At 52.6% G+C, this 17039-nt stretch overlaps 2 protein-coding genes across 2 annotated transcripts; one reads left to right on the plus strand and one right to left on the minus strand.

Annotated features, from left to right (window-relative positions):
* Positions 1-130: 130 nt before the first annotated feature.
* PRADC1 (protease associated domain containing 1) lies at positions 131-4175 on the plus strand. Its single transcript, XM_043468182.1, has 5 exons — positions 131-313; positions 2180-2280; positions 2848-2957; positions 3231-3398; positions 3624-4175. Exons 1-5 carry the CDS (start codon positions 247-249, stop codon positions 3742-3744), a joined length of 567 nt encoding a protein of 188 aa, XP_043324117.1. The 5' UTR covers positions 131-246; the 3' UTR covers positions 3745-4175.
* A 444-nt stretch (positions 4176-4619) lies between these two features.
* Positions 4620-16359, minus strand: SMYD5 (SMYD family member 5). Its single transcript, XM_043468181.1, has 13 exons — positions 16238-16359; positions 12243-12351; positions 11363-11502; positions 10819-10940; positions 10367-10436; positions 9655-9759; positions 8845-8907; positions 8556-8626; positions 8122-8228; positions 7685-7741; positions 6835-6929; positions 6109-6179; positions 4620-6011 (listed from the first exon to the last, which is right to left on the minus strand). The coding sequence occupies exons 1-13, from the start codon at positions 16331-16333 to the stop codon at positions 5858-5860; spliced, it is 1260 nt and encodes a 419-aa protein (XP_043324116.1). The 5' UTR covers positions 16334-16359; the 3' UTR covers positions 4620-5857.
* Positions 16360-17039: the final 680 nt, after the last annotated feature.

Here is a 17039-nt window from a genome sequence, read left to right on the forward strand (position 1 = left end):
AGACCAATCAGCCCTCGGCCTCACTTCTCTCGACCAATAGGAAGTGGGCTAGGGCGTAGGGGCGGAAAATGTGGCTACATAAGCAGGTCTCAGAGCCAATAAGTCCTAGGCCTCATTCCGGTCAGCCAACCGACGGCGTGAGCGGGTCCGGGGGCGGGAGGCCAGAGCAGCTGTCAGGCCGAAGTCCGGCTAGGTACGCGCGGCGGGGTGGCTGGAAGAAGCGCGGCGCCCGGCCGGGCCCTGGAGATGGTCCCCGGCGCCGCGGGCTGGTGGTGTCTCGTGCTCTGGCTCCCCGCGTGCGTCGCGGCCCACGGTGAGCAGCAACGGGCGGGGCTACGCTTCAGGGCGGGGCTGGCGGACCAGCTTGAGCGCGTCCTGGGCCAGGGGCCCCGGGTCACCTTGGGGACCCCGCGAGTTCGGAGCAAGGCAGGTCCAGACACTGGCACCTGGAGTGGGTGGGTAGTGGTCCCCAGGGAGATTAACTGGGGGCGGCCTGAGGCTGGGCTGTGAGTCCCCAGCTACCCACGTCAAAGGAAGGTTCCCCCTACCCCCACTAGCGCCGACTTAGGTGGCTGAGGGGGGCGAAGAACAAGGAACACCTAGGGGTACTACAAGCTGGAATTATGTGAGCACTCACATACATAAATGGGACCACACATGCCTATACGTAGGCTTGACACGCACTCAGCACATACGTACACACCAAACCTGTTTGCACCTACACGAGAACATAAACATACTCCCATATACATACGTGAGCACATGTGTATATCTACACTTAATTTACCAGATCAGAGAATACAAAGGCTAGACAAAGATGTGTAGGGAAGAGGGGAATTTTAGTGCTAACCCAGGAAGGCCTCCTGGGAGTGTTATTTCTATTTGACGGGAAGCCTCCACTCCCAGGACAAAAGGCTGTATGTGTAGCCCAGTAGCAAACCAGTGGACCTCTACCTGGTGGCTGATTAGGACGTAGAAAAGGACAGCTAAAGCCACAGTCGATCCCAGCCCTGACACACAGTAGTGACTTGTGGCAGAAGCTTCCACCCTTTCACATTAGTCAATCTCTCTGGGCTAAGGAAACCAGCGACTTCAGTTCAGGTAAAACATTACACTTTGGTACTAAAGAGATCCACATCCCAGAAAAATCTAGTTGTTCTGGCAATTCCCTGCTGGAAATAGTTGTTCATTCACTCAACAACCTTTTAGAGCACCAATTATAGTCTAGCCACTATGTTAGATAATGTGGATACAGTATTGAATGAAATTACAAACTTAAGTCCTTGTTCTAGTGCAGGAGATAGACAACAAACAAAAATAATTCCAAATTATGTTAAAAGTGTCATTGGAGACAAAGTACATTTTTGAAGGGGCATAAAGGGAGGGCAGTCACAAGGCAGGTTTCTCTGAGAAAGTAATCTGATGGATGAATAGGAGTGAGCCCTATAAAGAGACAGAGGTGTGGTATGGTGAGGGAACTTGCGAGAAGACCTGGAGATGTGAAGAAACTGGAGGCCAGTATAGTTAGAACATAGGAAGGGAAGAGACGAGGTTGGGGTAGCCAATGGCCAGATCAAGCAGGGCCTTGCAGACTAGAGTTTAGGTTTTAAGTGCAAAAGAAAGTCCTTGAAGGGTATTGAAGCTCTGGCAGTGGTGACATGATCATATCTGCTTTAAGACATTTTAAGGAAATTCCTGGCAGTTTTAAGGGGAATGGACCTTAGGGAGCAAGAATGGAGGCTAAGATAGACCAGTTAAAAAGCTGCATCAGCTAGGACAAGAAATGGTAGTGACTGGACGAGGGGGAAATGGCAGTGGAACCAGATTTTTTTTTTTTTTTACAACAGCTACCACATCTACCACCTTGAAACTCTCAAGTCTGCCTCAGAGCAAAGATGAATTAACCCTCAGAGAGGTAACACTGGAACTCTGTCTCCCTGGCTCACCTGTGTAAGCAGCAACAGCTGTAAATCTCTGGGGTCACTAACTCTGTCTGCATCAGTTCTATCCTCCCCAGGGCAAAGACCATCTATCCTACCTACTTCAAGGACACAGTTGGCGGAAGCTGGGTCTCTGGGCCCAGACCACAGCCAGCCTAGTTGAAGGCATACGGTCCATGATCTGAACCTGAACCAGCTTTTCCCCTGGAGGCTTCTCACCTGTACCTTTTACCTTTCAGGCTTACGCATCCATGATTATTTGTACTTTCAAGTGCTGAGTCCTGGGGACATTCGATACATCTTTACAGCCACGCCTGCCAAGGACTTTGGTGGTATCTTTGTAAGTTCAGGGAGGCCCCCTCATCTCTGATGCTGTCTCCACATTCCCCCTACTAAGTTGAGGTGACCTTCATCAATTCAATCAATACCTGAGTGCTGGGACAGAGAAGGGGACAGAATCCAGCTCTGTCTTTCAGGGGCTACAGAGCCAGGAAGGAAGGGCTTCTGGCTGTTCCTCGGTATAATACAGACCTGGGCATCACAGAGGGAAAAACTGTCTTCTTAGGGACATGAAGTAGTTAAAAAAAAAAGCCAATGGCTCTGCTAGCTCCACTACTGAACTATTAATGTGTGACTCTGGGTCCATAGCAACTTCCCTGTGTCTGTGACAGGGAGGGTGGAAAACATAAATAAATAAAATAAGGATTTGATAAAAAAAAAAAAAAAAAAGACAAAAAGGGAGGGTGGGATAGGACAACCAGACAACTGTGAGAATTGAGTCAAAGTGCTCAAGCATCCAGCACACAGAAATCACACATTTCCTTCAAATTTTTGAGGAGCTGACATGATGGAATGATCAGCTCGGTCCTAACCCCTCCCCACACTTTCACCTATTTAAATCTTTCAGCACACAAGGTATGAGCAGATTCACCTTGTCCCTGCGGAACCTTCAGAGGCCTGCGGGGAACTCAGCAACGGTTTCTTCATCCAGGACCAGATCGCGCTGGTGGAGAGGGGGTAAGGCGCAGACAGGCACAGGCGCCAGGGGAGGGTCTGAGATCAGTGTTGGTGGTGATACTTTGAAATAACTGTTTTTAAATAATTCATCTTTTTAAGAGTCTTTAAGAAATGTCTTAAAATTATCCAAGCCTTTGGCCATTTACTTGTGAGCCTCTGTTAAAAACACAGTCCTCCACGGTCAGTCCCTCTTTCACCCTCCCGGGTTGGTGGTCTGGGGCGGGGATAGCTAGGACCCTGCCTTTTCTTTGGTCTCATCATCACCTCTTCCAGGGGCTGCTCCTTCCTCTCCAAGACCCGGGTGGTGCAGGAGCACGGCGGGCGGGCAGTGATTATCTCTGACAACGCGGTTGACAATGACAGCTTCTACGTGGAGATGATCCAGGACAGTACCCAGCGCACAGCTGACATCCCCGCCCTCTTCCTGCTCGGCCGAGATGGGTGAGGGGTCCTTGTCTCTGGCTGTATTAGCATCAAGCTGGGTACCACAACTCGGGGAGGTCAAGGGCAATTACTAGTCCCTACCCATAAGCCTCATCTTGGGGTGCCCTGGTTGGAGGGCCAAAAAAGTCCTCAGGCTCTGGAACTCCCAGAGTAATGGGGACAGTGGGGCATGATGGGGTGCCAAGAAAGTGACCATCACCACCTCTCTTCATGCCCTCCCAGCTACATGATCCGCCGCTCCCTGGAACAGCATGGGCTGCCTTGGGCCATCATTTCCATCCCAGTCAATGTCACCAGCATCCCCACCTTTGAGCTGCTGCAACCGCCCTGGACCTTCTGGTAGAAGAGTTGGTCCCACATTGCAGCCATAAGCAACTCTGGGCTGGGAAGGGAAAATCCAGGAATTCTGCTGTTCAGAATTTGGGGATAGCATTTGGGAACTGGTGGAGCTAGGTAGAGGAAAAGGGCTTGGGCCTTGGCTCAGCTAAAGGAAGCCACACCACTGGCCTTTCCTCCCCTGGGCTCCTAAGGTATCTCATGCTATGGGAAGAGGCAAGAGCCAGGCCCCGGGGCTGGTGGGCTAGGGTCTGAAACTAAAGGGACCAACAGCAGGTGGTTTGAGAGCCATCTGAGACCTGTCACACCCCACCTGGCTCCAGCCTCCCCACCCAGTCTTTCACGGCAATTGCTGGAATGGTATAAGGAGCTGGTGTTTGAGGACTTAATAAACCCTCAGTGACTTTTTAGCAATAAAGCCTCTCATCAGGGTTGCAACTGTGTCCTAGAGTAAAGCTCACTGGGGTGGGGGCACTTGGTCCCAGGCTCTTGTTCTGAAGGGAGGAAACTGAGGCCGAGAGAGGGTACAAGGCTTGCCCAGAGTCCTTCAGGACCAGTGCTCAGACTGCTAATCCTGGATCCCAACAGCCTCCTGCTCAAGAACTGAGGAAGTGGTGGTTCAGCCCCCGAGGAAAAGCCTCCTCATTCTGAAGCCTGGTCCTGGGGATCCACACTGGACCTCAGAGGAGCCCTGCTCTTAGACCTGAGAAACATTTGCACAGCAGATACAGACGAGACGAGGGATGAATCCAAACTAGGGAGCTGGAGCTCCCGTCTCCTGCCGTCACCTGCTCTATTCTGTGCATGCTGGCACCATCCACGTGACTGTTGCCTGCTTGAGGCAGCTTATCAAGCCATCCTCCACAAAGCATTCCTGTAAAGGCCTGTCACCATTCATGTTTTATTGAGAACACTGGGCAGGTGGGGAGGAGGGGGTGCTGGCTGCTCTGAAGGATTAAGAACCCAACAGGCTAGTCAGACAGATTCCACCTGCTCACGATCCAGGAAAGGGCCCGTGGGGCGGCACCTGGCCTCCCTGGGATCCCTCAGCAGGGGCATGCGGCAGGCCCCTCAGGGAAGGTGGGCAGAAAAGAATTGCGGGTGACAGGTTACAATTTCCACAGCTTCCAACCCAAGAGCAAGGGGTAGTGCTAATCTGGGGAGGAGGAGGACAGTCAGGGCTAATCTTGAGTATCCAGCCCAGCTCTTCTAGGTTTCTGGAAGACTTGTGTTCCTCTGTGGAGATCCTAAAGATGGAGATTACGACCAGGAGAGCCCCTCACTGATGAAAGTTCTAGAAGACTCTAGAACATCCCCAATTAGGGAGCAGAGGCCTTTCACCCCCCAGGTCTCAGCCATGCTGCTGGAGTCCTAAATGGAGGTGGGTAAGAGGAGGGGTGGTGATCCCCCCATACCCTTCGCAAGGGAGGCAGAGACCTCTTCCATACCCTGTGAGGCTAGCCACTGTACCAGGGCCTAGAGGCAAGGCACAAGTACAGAGATTCTGGGGGAGGGGTTAATCTCTACTTCCCTGATGTCTAACAGTGGGGTGGGGAGGGGGGAATCCCCATGGTTCACTGTTCCCCACAGAGAGCCTAAGAGAAGGTGCAGTGGGCCCCACTCCGGGCTTCCCAGCTATGCCAGTGGTCAGGCTACAACAGTGGGAGGCAGGGAAGACGGTAAGGGCATCTTGGCCCCTCTCTTCTTCAATGGAGCCAGGCTGTTCTCGGGTTGCCACTGTTACTGTCCCCCTCCCCCCATATTGAGTTGAGAGGGCTGAAGCCTCAAGCAGATGAATAAGTGGGGCCATGGGGAAGAAACACTGTTGGGTCCTGACCTTGGTTCCAGCCACTTACATCCGAACCTCAGGGGGAAGCCAGTTCTGAGAGGCTCAGTGACAGCGCAGAGCCGGAGCCACTCAGCAGCAGCGTCCAGGGCGTGAGGTCCGGCAGTGGGGAGAGGGCCTAGGGTCCAGCCTGTCTTACCCTCTGGCAGAAAGAGTGCTGAAATGGGGGGGAAGCAGGCAACAGGAGTGGGGTGTTCCTTCCAAGTCTCTGCTCTGGGGCAAGGCCCCCTCTTCTGCAGGGTCTGGGGTAGGAGCGCTTCCGAGCAGGGTGACATCACACATCAGTCATCTCATCCCCCAGCTCAGCATCTTCCGGCTCGCCTTCCTCCTCCTCTTCCTCCTCCTCCTCCTCCTCCTCAGAGGTCATGTTGGGCTCATCGGCCTCTGCCAGACATTTAGGGCAGGAACAGACGAACAGATAGTTCTCCCTGCAGAGGGCAAGGGGGGATGACGGTGAGGGCATAGTCAGGCAGCCACCGGAATGGAGGACCCAGGGCCCCGCTGCCCACCGCAGCCCCCTGGCACCTGAGGATCTTGTGGCGGCTGTGGCGGCTCCGCTCCCGCTGACAGCAGTCTAAGTAGCTGATGCAGATCTCCTAAGGGGCACGAGAGGCGGGCTGATGGTCTTCCTAACGGGTGGGATTCGGGCCTCCCCAGCCTCTGCCCTGTGTCCAACCATCGCCTCGTCCTCAGGAGCCTGAGCTGCCCTTCAGCAAAAGGGCAGGCCGCCCCAATCCACCCCCTTGTGCTCAGAGCAGGGAGGGCACTATGAGGCTTTAACAGTCTGAACTGGGGGCTATGGCTGGGCCTCAGGCCATGGCCAAGGTCTGTCTGTGGCTGGGGCAGAGGTTATCTTGCTGTGAAGCTACTTGCCCTGAAAGAAGTTTCAAGCAGACTCTGTGTACTGCTCTAAGAGCCAGGACCCCAAATCACACTAGCAACCCACAGTCCGAGCCACAAAGGGCCATTTCCTGTTTCCTTAGAAGCTGCAGATTCCTTGATCAAAAAGTAGCTGGAGACAAGAACTCAGGCACACAGTGCTCTCTTAAACACTGCTGAGGCTTTCTGGAGTTATTTTTTCAAGTGAGGTGGGGTCAGAGCACACTCACAGGCAAGCCTAAGGTCCTGCAGCGTGTGGGGATTCAAACCAACAGCCTCAACCTGGGGCTGGAGCCACTGCTGCTCCTGATTCCTGGGGAGAACTTGCCAGGCCTCCTGCCCACCCACCCCCACAGCTACTTGCCCCCTCACCTCTCCTGGCTTAATATCCTCCAGGGCGGTGACATGCAAAAGGAAGTTGTTTTCTGGGAACGAGGTCTCTGCATTGGGGACACAGCTGTGGTTGCCTGGGTCATGAGAGGCAGATAATGAGGATTGTTGACTAAGAAAAATAACAGCCTTAACTGTGCAGGCCCTGTCTTTCCTTGTTCTCTGATCCCTGCTAGGGCTGTGCAGGTACTGGGGCCCCGGTGTCCTGTCTCCGTGTCCAGCGCTCCTGAAGACCACAGGCCCAGATGCACTCCCACATCACTGCCCTGCGCCACCTGCCATGCCTGGCCCTGCTCGTCTCCTCACTGGTCCCCCTGATCCTCAGCTGTTCCCAGTGTCTCACCAAGGGAGGGACAGGGCCATGAAAGGGATGCCCGTGCCTGAAACTTAACCCAGGCCTATCTGTTACTGGTAACAGCTGGGAGCCTAGTTTGGAAAAGGTAGTGTCCCCAGAGCCTGGGAGGAAAGGTTTGCGGTGAGGAGAGCAGGGGGTGGGAGGCCAGGATCTGGAAGACAACAGCCCGAATTGGCTCTGTCCCTCCATCAGGTGCTGATGAGACTGCCTTCCAGCCTGAGCTCCTCCTGGGTTCTTAGGACACCCAGGGTTCCCTCTGGAAGAATCAGAGCTCTGTGCCCTGCCTGAGCACCGGGCCTAGCGCATTGGAAAGCAGGAGCAGTCCAATAAATGAATGAAAAAGTGATATGGAAGACAAAGGGGAAACCCTCAAGCTCAGCCCTAATCCCACTCCCAGACTCAACTCTACCAGCCCAGAAGGGATCAAGAGAGGTGAACTGCAGCGTGAGGCTGCGCCTTCTCAATGCCGGGACTCACAGCAGCTCTGCAGCATAAAGAGGCCAGATCCTTCACAGTTAAGAAACTCGCCGGTTGCTGTAAGACAGTAGTGTGCAGATGGTATTACATCCATTTCATAGGTAAGACAGGGAAACTAGGCTTCTAAGGACAGGCATGGCTCCACTGTCTTGCCACCCAGTCACTGCCATTTGCTTGACAATGCTTCTCTGGAGCACAAGCTTGCTTTTCTATACGTGATACCAACTTACGATCCGGCCCTCCCCACCCCCGCGTGAGGCCTCTGCATGGACCGCAGGGCCATTTCTCAGGTATGCCCTGCAGACAGGCATGAAGCTTCACACAGGGATTACCTTCCCCAACTGTGAACCCAGAGCTCCCTGGGGGAAGACTGTGTCCATCGACCGACTGATGGGGGCTTCCAAAGTCGGGTGAGGCCAAGGCTCCATCTCACCAACCTGCCTCGATGTCCTTGTACAGCTGGTCAATGAAGGCATCCAGCTGCTCACGGTCCTGAGGCTTCAGCTCCAGAGCATCACAGGCATGGACCCACTGGCTCAGGGAGCTGGGGGTCCCAGGCAGCCGTGGTTGGAGAGGAGAAAGACCCAGGTCACAGGGCTCTCCACCTCCAAGCAAGTTAAGTCCATTTCCTTCTCCCAAGACGGGGTGGGGGTGGGGGTCGGGGTGGGTAGGTGTGTCCTATCCCAACAGACTAAGTGTTCCCAAGAAAGACTCGGTCTGTCTGACCCTCACCCCTGAGTTTAGTCCAGCATTCTGGCCAGAGTCACACCCTGCCCCGCCCTAGTCTTGAAAGGAGCTCGGCTCCTTTTCTCAATCTCCCACCCCAGCCCTGAGGGACAAGTCCAAGAGCTCTGGAACATTCTCTCCTAACCTGGTCCCAATTCCTTGGCCATTGGTCCCAACAAGAGCAAAGAGAGACCGGAATCCATCTGGAGTGAACCACTGTGGGGAGAAAGAAGAAGGGCACTCAGTGGGCAGCCACCTGCTCTTCTTCCTGATACAACTCTCTGTTGAGGAGGTTTGCTGCAAGTCAGTCCCATCCCAACTCTGCAAGACCAGGTCTGCTCTCACTTAGCTGTCCCAGGCGGAGACGCTGCCCTGGTTGCTCCCGGAGAGCTGGAGTGACTGGGAGGCCACTGCTCCTGCCTTCCCGCACTCACCTGGCTGAGTGCTTCTTCATAAAGCGCCTCTGTGAAGAGTCTCCGCAGTAGCTCCAGCTGACCCTGGTTTAGGGAAGGCAGGGAGAGACTTGCAGCCCTGGGGTTTCCCCTTAGCACCCAGGCAGGGCCCAGAAGACCATGTAAGGGAAGGAAAAGGGTGAGCTCTAAAGACTGGGCTTTCCCTGGGGGCAAAGGGAAGCCATGGAGTCCTGATCTCCAAAGAGCCTTGGCAGTCTGCTGGCCTCTTCCAACCCAAGGATAGCAAACCCCAAATTCCTATTTTCTAGCACTTATACCAGCACCACCCTCCAGAGCAGCTTGACGCTCCCCTCCTTTCCCCGATTCAGTGCAGGAAGGCCTGCCCCACACCTGCCGCCACCTTCAGGCAGCTCCTGCACAGAAGTCTGCTCTCCTCGGGGAGAATGTGTAACTCTTTGATCTGGAGCGAGTGCTCAGTACATGGGCAACAGAAGTCTGTTTCACCCCGCTTCCTAACCTGCAGACTGCCCCCAACCCTCCATTTTTCATTACACTTGATTTGCCCATTGCTATCTGATCATGGGGTCCTGCCTCCCATATCAGGGCATCCAGCCCCTCCATCCTTGGTCATCATCCCCCTTTCCAATTTTAAGTCCACATTAGGCTATGAAATTAAACAGCAGACAAATACAAGTCTCTGAATAGAGTTTTGGACCCAGGTGCGAACTTCTTCCTGTGACTGGGAAGGGAGCAAGTGTGAAGCTTCCTCCAGGTAGCCATAGACAGCCCAGGCTATTGGCAGGGGTGGGAGGGTCATGGGGGGAGACCAACCTTGAATTTGTCCCCTAGGAGTTTATGGACAATTTCCTCCTCCTCATTAGCAGTTTTATTACAGAACTGGGAGAAGAGCCTGATCCAACGATCTTTATCCTTAGCCTGTAGTGAACAAATATACTTCAAAGTCAGGTTCATAATGCCCATGCATACAGGTGCACAGATGGACTCATGGACACACTCTTCTTTACTGTCACTCCCGCCCTTGTGGGAAGAGTAGGCTGTCATTCCAAAGCCCCGGCCCTCAGAGAAACACCATCACACATTAGCTTCTAGGTAGACTTTTCCTCCCAACCCTGCCCACACCCAACCATCTCCCCACCTGCTGCCAAGCTAGCCAATTCATGACACTTGGGAAAAGAGAATGAGGCTGAGGAGCGACAATATTAAAAAAGGGGTCAGAGTAGCTTCTCTTGCTTTGCCTAAAGAGATAAAATCCTGAAAAGGTGATGCTTATAAATCTAATGCATGAACTGCTGCTGCACAGGAAGTCATCTCATAGATCAAAGACCACAGGCAAGATAAGCCTCCCTCCCCCCGCCAGATTTATGGTTAGCTACTCCTAAGGTTTATACAACAAGCAGCTCTTCTTTGAGAGGCCCAGAAGGAACTCTGTATCCAAGCCAGAGTCTTAAAGTGAGAAGGAAACTGAGACCAAAGGTTGAATGAGGCCAGAGTTGGCTTCCTTCTGAAGATCAGGTGGGCTCACCTGTTTCACTGTGGCCACCATCCGGGCCATCAACATGATGCTTGCAGTCTCAGGGGGGTAGTGAACACTCCTAGGGAGAAAGAAAAAGGTTTGGCCTAGAAATTCCCTTCCCAGTAGCTGAATTCAGGGAAGCCTGGTCTGACTGCTACAGAGAATCCTTCCTACCAATCCCATTCATAACTGAAGAAGGAAAGCTATTGGCAAGGACATAGGCAGGACTTTATATCTCTATGGGCTTAATGGGGCTCTTTCTGGGAGTGTGTAAAATGCTGAGGATGGTGGGACTGGCAGCTCAGATTTAAGGCAGAGGTGAAATGACCTCTGTTTAGCCCTAAGAATGGAGGAAAAATCCAGAGAGTGGTAACTTAAGAAAGATGGCTACATCTGCTGAGTGTGGGGAAGACAGGCAAGGAGGGAAGGATAAAGGAGAGAAGAGAGGAAATGCCACCTACCTCCAGGCCTCCTGCAGCTTATTGAGAGGATGCGCGGGGTCATCCTGGGAGGGGCCTGGGCACAGGATCTGATGGTATTGCTCAGCTGCGGCCAGTCGACATTCTGCACTGCAGTACGTCACCTGGCGGGGGAGGTGGAGGTCAGCACCCGAGGATTCGGCCTGGGGTGAGGCACAGGCACCTGCGTGGCCTCACCACCTCTAACTTCACTCCTCCCACAAACGGCCCCCGAGCAGCAGTCAGCGGTGTTACGGTATCATGAGACGAGGAGGCACTCAGTGCTCCGCGGGCATGTGAGGGGGCCCCTGCCCCAGGCTTTAAAACCTGGGAAGAAGAGACTGCTTCTCAGGGACAGGGAGGGGCCCTGCCAGGCTCCGAGGAAGAGGGCAAGCTCCCAACAAGCCTGCTTTCTGGACAGTGGGACTGGAACAGGGTGGACGAAACTGGAATAGTGACCCAGCCTTTTCAATGTCTTTCCCGCCACTGGGGCTCTGAAGGGCCTGTCTCCCCAGAGGGGACTTCAGCTCCGCCCAGGGCTGCTTACCCGGCAGTGGGGGCAGTTCTGGTGCAGGTCTTTGCGCACAGTGCACAGCTCGGGGTGCGGCAGAACCTGGCCTGGCTTCCCAGTCAGTCTCTGCGCGTTTTCCTCTGCCTTCTCCAGTGCCCGAAGACAGTGGTCACAGGCTGGGGGAGAGAGCCAGACATGACATGTGTCTCAGAGCAGGGGCTGCATTTGTCCTTTCACAGCAACAGCCACAGGGCTAGGACAGCACCTGGCTCACAGCAGATGTTTTAAGGGGTGAGTAAATGAATGACTATGTTAAAGAATGGAATGAATGAATCAATTTCACATGCATTCAAATATAGATACCTTCTTCCCTCTCTGGAGTCCCCACCCCTCCTAGCAGACTCTCTCTGCTTCTCCATGGGACTTAGTCTATGGGGCTCTCCACCCCTCCCCCCAGACTGGGCTTTCCCCACATTCTGGAGCTGACTGACCCTCCTTTCACAGATTTTTCTCTAGCCCAAGGAAAGGGTGAAAAAAGCAAGTGGCTGGCAAAGCTAAGAGCATCCTGTTTGTTTCTGACCCCTAATGCAGCCTTTTTTGAACAGGGGGCATGTGGTCTCTTCTTGGTAGGGGGCTCCACTTTGGCACAGAGCCCTTCATGATGACGCTGAGTTCGACCTGAGTGACAGGCCTCCTCCAGGGTACCCTTTGGAAGAGCTTCTTTGCTACAGGATCACAGACCCAGACAGCCTGAGATTAGACAGAGGCATGGTTCTCAGGCACAGTTCTCCAAGAGAAGATGCGCTTTCCCTCCCGACACCGGGAGTCCCAGAGACTGTCAGGGATACACATGTTCTCCTCCAGGCCCCAAGGCTGCTGGGCCCAGCAGCCCTCAGAGTGGGCGAGATGAGCTCACCTCGGTAGCGATAAAGTGCATTCCAGAGAAACTGCGCAGCTACCAAGGGCCGTTCTACGAATATGGTCTCCCCCTTCCGGATCAGCTGTGTGGCAAATAGCCCCTTTCCCTAAAAGGGCAGAGAAGGAATAGGATGGCCATAAGAAGAGACAGAGGACAGAGCTTCAAGGGCTCCTCACCTCCACGTGCTTCCCTCTCGGCAGAGGCCTCTGCCTCAGGAGGGTCAGTCATGGAGCGCTGTCAGCCCCCTTCATAATCACCTCCTCCGGAAATGCAGTTCTGCCCTACATTCAGTAGCACTTCTTCCAGCCTGTCCAGGGCAGAGGGCCTGGGATGGGAAGACAGCCACCATGTCAACCATGTTGGACTACACAGAGGAGCATTTTTAGCATGGCCAGAGGTTCATAGCAGGCTGGAGCTTCCAGTACTAGGAAGTGGTACAGGGCTGCCTTCTGAGTCACCCACATGCCCCTCCAGGATCCTGGTCATGATGCTGCTCCTCAGGGTTGCAGAGAAATCCTACACTGTGGGAGGGGGAGGCCTAGTTTGCAGGAGAATGTGTCCTACTTCCCTGGTCAGCTCGGTACTCACAGTACCTAGCACAGTACCTGGTGCCCAACAAGTTCTCAGGCGGTATACTGAAAGGAATGACTAATCCTAGCACCAGTCCTAAGCCTAGCTTGCTGTGAAACGTTGAGCCAACTGCCTTTTTCCATCTGTTTACCATGTGAAAAGCGAGTATTAATAGCTACCAGGTAGTTTCCAGGATGTAATGATATAGCACAGGTGAAGGAACCCCATGCACGCCATACTACTCAAAATGAGGTGATGGATTGGCAGCATGGGGATCGCCTGGGAGATGGCAGAAACACACAATCTCAGGCCCCACCCCAGACCTGCCACATCAGAACCTGCACTTTAACAAGATGCCCAGGTGATTCACATGCACGTTAATGAGAAGTCCTGGTCTAAGGCACTGCAGACACCACGTATGGGATGAAAGATGAGAAAACAACTGTTGAATTGTCATCTCTCAAATGTGCTTCCCCGGTGGCTCAGACAGTGAAGTGTCTGCTTACAATGTGGGAGACCCGGGTTTGATCCTTGGGTTGGGAAGATCCTCTGGAGAAGGAAATGGCAACCCACTCCAGCACTCTTGCCTGGAAAATCCCATGGACGGAGGAGCATGGCAGGCCACAGTCCATGGAGTCGCAAAGAGTTGGACACGACTGAGTGACCTGACTTCACTTCAAATGTGCAAAAGGACTCAGGAGACAGTTTTAGAACCCAGGGGCCCAGCTGGGCATTTTTGCCCACTCCACACTTAGAGGACTGGTGCCCCTGCCAACTGCCCCAGTAGTGCCAGTGAACTGTCACAAAAAGGGAGAGAAAGAAAATAACTGAGCCAGCAGTGACATGTCCTGTCACGTGGCCTCCTGGGTAGCTCCCCGTTTCCTTCGAACACTGGCGCTTTGGCTAGGCAGGAGCACCTCCCCGAATGAGAGCAGCAGGATGTGTAGACCTGGACAGGCCCATGAGCCACAAATCTCAACCCTGGGAATAACTCTGGGAGCTCTACCTGGGACAGCTGGAACAAAACCGTTGACAAAGCCATGGATGCAGCCTGGGTGTCTTTCTAGCAGCCCACCTCCATGCTGAGTAACCCCCGGGAACCCAACCTCGCAAAATGAAAACCTGGCCTTCCTCTGTGGGACGCAAAGATATTATGAACAGGGACCCACATTACTTCTGACAGTCATCAATCTTGATATTGGATAAGCACTGATCTCTTTCTCCCTCTTTCTGGAGGACCAAATGGAGGAAATATTTAGTAATCAATGCAAAGGGAAGAATCAGAGCTGTTCCTCTATGAAACTACTCATCCCCAAAACATATGAAGTGTTTCAAGAAAAAAAATAGCTCTAATTCATGTTACCAATAAGTCTGGAGAGAAATGAACCTGAACCTGAATGTAAAGGGTACAAACTATGCAAAGTTATTTGCAATTTGAAAAGTAAGCTTTTTTTTTTTTTAAAGATTGTACAATAAAAATTTAAGACTCTAGTAAATAAATTCTTTATTAGTTTCTAGAAAAATATCAATTGCCAAAAGTGAATTCAACAGGAAGGAAGCCAAGACAGACTAACAAGCAACACCAGCACCTTCCTCATGTGCACCAGGACAGCATCTTGGCTGACATTTACCATATTTGATTAGTTTTCTGTTCTGACTGGTCATAACCCTGGCATAGCAATTGACAAAAGTTTGAAAATCATTCTTGCCAATATCCATAGAGGCAAAGTGGTCAAAAACCAACCCCACACGAGGCCCCCAGTCTATGTGGTTTCATAAATCAGCTCTCTCGAACCAAGTAAGTAACTCTTATGCTATAATGGGAAGTTTCTCTATTTTACAAAACAAAAAGCCAAGTATAACTCTGATGTGGTAACCTGAGGAAGATACCATAAAGGAAAAAGAAAGATCACAAACCAATCCCACTTGATGAATACAGATGCAAAAAGGATAAGCCATCTTCTCACCAAGTCTGGGTACATGATTTTTCTGCAGCAGCACATAAGCTGCGGGCATAGAGAGGGAAGCCAGCTCCTTCTTCCAGAGCTGGGGTTTGGATGGAAGGCTAGAACTGGACAACTGGGCAAGGAGAGTGGCTGAAGTGATGTAAGAGGGAAGAACTTAAAAAAAGAAAAAAAAAAGGAGGGGTTCAGAGACGCGAGCAAAGTGAAAGTAAAGGTGAATATCTCTGCTTGCTAGGAGTGATGGAACTGAAACACCATCGAACTGTGAGCCAATGAGAGCACTGCAGGCCTTGGGGTGGAGATGGAGTTGTGGGCAGTGAGGAGCCCAAGGACACAGCGGAGCTGATTTACCACCTTAAGAGAGGAATGCTCCAGATGCCTCTGGAGTGGAAAGAGGACAATGGAAGGTTAGGTTGGGGAACTGTGTGAATATCATGCTGCTGAGAGCAGGAGCCAGATGACTAGAAGGCTGACATCCAGGGCAAGGAGCAAGGATACACACTACTACTACAAATGATAAATTATTCAACCTCATTAGTAAAGAAACACAAATGAGAACAAAGCAGTATCATTTTGCACATATCAACTAATAAAGATAACCAAGAAAGAAAATACTTGGTGCTGGTGAGAATAAAAGGATATGTGCACAGACACTGAGATTCACCATCTTTGACCTCAGGGATGGAAAACAAGATACAATGTAAGGATCCAGAAATGAACGGTTGTTGAGTGAACAGTGGTCCTCCCATGAAAGACTATTACTCAACTCTTAAAAATAAATACCTAAAAGTAGGATTACTGATATTGAAATATATACTGCTGCATCAGAAAGCAGCCTAAAAATGTAACTTTAATATGCACATGTTTGCACAAATACAAGATTATGAGTGTTTTACTTTTCCTTTCCTTACATGCACTTTCGAATTTTTTCTACACTGAACTTTAAAACACGACAGTAAAACACAAAATGTCATCCTTTTGATTTAAACCCTTCAGTGTTACCACGGGCTTCGGTTCAAATTCCTTAGCACTCCAAGACCCTTTGTGAAGTGTCCTGGCCTCTCTCCTCAACCCCCCCACCCAAATCTCACTCAGAAAGTTTCTTGATGGCCCACGCTTTTTAGTACCGCAGCTCCCTTCACGTCCCGCCCAACAGCTCCCAGGATCCAGCAGCAATATCCCCCGGCCTGGCGCTCCCCAGCCCAGCTGGTAGAAAGGCCCGGTTCCATGGGAGGAGGGGGTGCGCACGAAGACTCCGTGGGCCCCAGCCCACCGCGTGATCGCCCTGAAAGCCTGCACGCGGGGACCAACACGGAGACCCCGGGCCGCGCCAGCCGGGGCCGGACAGCAGTGTCCGAGCGGCAGAGGAGCCTCTAAGCTGCAGGCATGGGGTCCCGCGGGGCTGTCTCCAAGGCCGGGCAGGGTGGGGGACCTCGGCACGGTTCGCCGCGGCCTCACCTTGGCGCTGCTCACGAAGCGGACTTCCACTGCGACCCGGGCCGGGCCCGCCACACCCACGCAGAAAGAGAACACGTCGCCCATGGAGGCCGCCATCTTGGGCGTACCTCCGCCTTCTGACCCTTGACCCAGCCTCGACCCGGGAGGCCCCGCCCCCAGCGTGCGTGTCCGTGAGGCCAAGCGGGTTTGCGCACGAGCTTTTGTGTAGGTCGAATGGTTAGTTGACTGGGTGTGGCTGGGCCTGCCTTTGTGCTTTTACATCTGTGCAGTTTTGCCTCTATTTTCGTGGCCAGTACCAGAGTGTGCGTGTGTCGTTTTGATGTGTGTATCTGTGTCTGAATTCGAGTTTGTGTCTGTTGTCTCTACCTCCCAGTGGCCTGTCTTATCTGTCGCTCTTTGGACTCAGCCTAAAGGGAAGAGCTAGCTGACCACTCTTAGCCATCCTACAAAGTCCAGCGCAAGATTTCCTATTTCCCCAGGCACTCTGGCATGGGGCAGACAGTCCTACGAAAGATCAAGCTGGAAGTGTGTCTTCCTCAGACGCTTCAGAGGCATAGGGGTCTTGTCGCCTGGAGGGTGCTGGAGGGTCTCAGGACCATGAAGCTGTATACAGAAGTGAGTCTGCATATGCAGATTCTCCTGACTATAGGAGAGGGATCTAGTCTCTTGCTCAGGACTGACCCCCGTCTCTCATTTTGTTCCCTCCTCCTCCAGTGGATCCTGTGCTACTTGACATAAGACCTATGTCTATATCTGCTGTGGTCTCATGGTGACATTTAGCAATTGGATAGAGCTGGGTATC

The sequence above is a fragment of the Cervus canadensis genome, chromosome 5 (genome assembly GCF_019320065.1).
Source record: "Cervus canadensis isolate Bull #8, Minnesota chromosome 5, ASM1932006v1, whole genome shotgun sequence".
Taxonomy (NCBI): Eukaryota; Metazoa; Chordata; class Mammalia; order Artiodactyla; family Cervidae; genus Cervus; species Cervus canadensis.

Bases quoted from the DNA above. Each gene is read 5' to 3' on its own strand.
- PRADC1 (XM_043468182.1), top strand. From the start codon at position 247: ATGGTCCCCGGCGCCGCGGGCTGGTGGTGTCTCGTGCTCTGGCTCCCC. The intron at 314-2,179 runs GTGAGCAGCAAC...TTTACCTTTCAG, and splicing joins CGCGTGCGTCGCGGCCCACG to GCTTACGCATCCATGATTAT. The intron at 2,281-2,847 runs GTAAGTTCAGGG...TAAATCTTTCAG, and splicing joins AGGACTTTGGTGGTATCTTT to CACACAAGGTATGAGCAGAT.
- SMYD5 (XM_043468181.1), bottom strand. From the start codon at position 16,333: ATGGCGGCCTCCATGGGCGACGTGTTCTCTTTCTGCGTGGGTGTGGCG. The intron at 12,352-16,237 runs GTGAGGCCGCGG...CTGCCCTTTTAG, and splicing joins GCTTCGTGAGCAGCGCCAAG to GGAAAGGGGCTATTTGCCAC. The intron at 10,437-10,818 runs GTAGGTGGCATT...CTTTCTCCCTAG, and splicing joins AAGCTGCAGGAGGCCTGGAG to GAGTGTTCACTACCCCCCTG.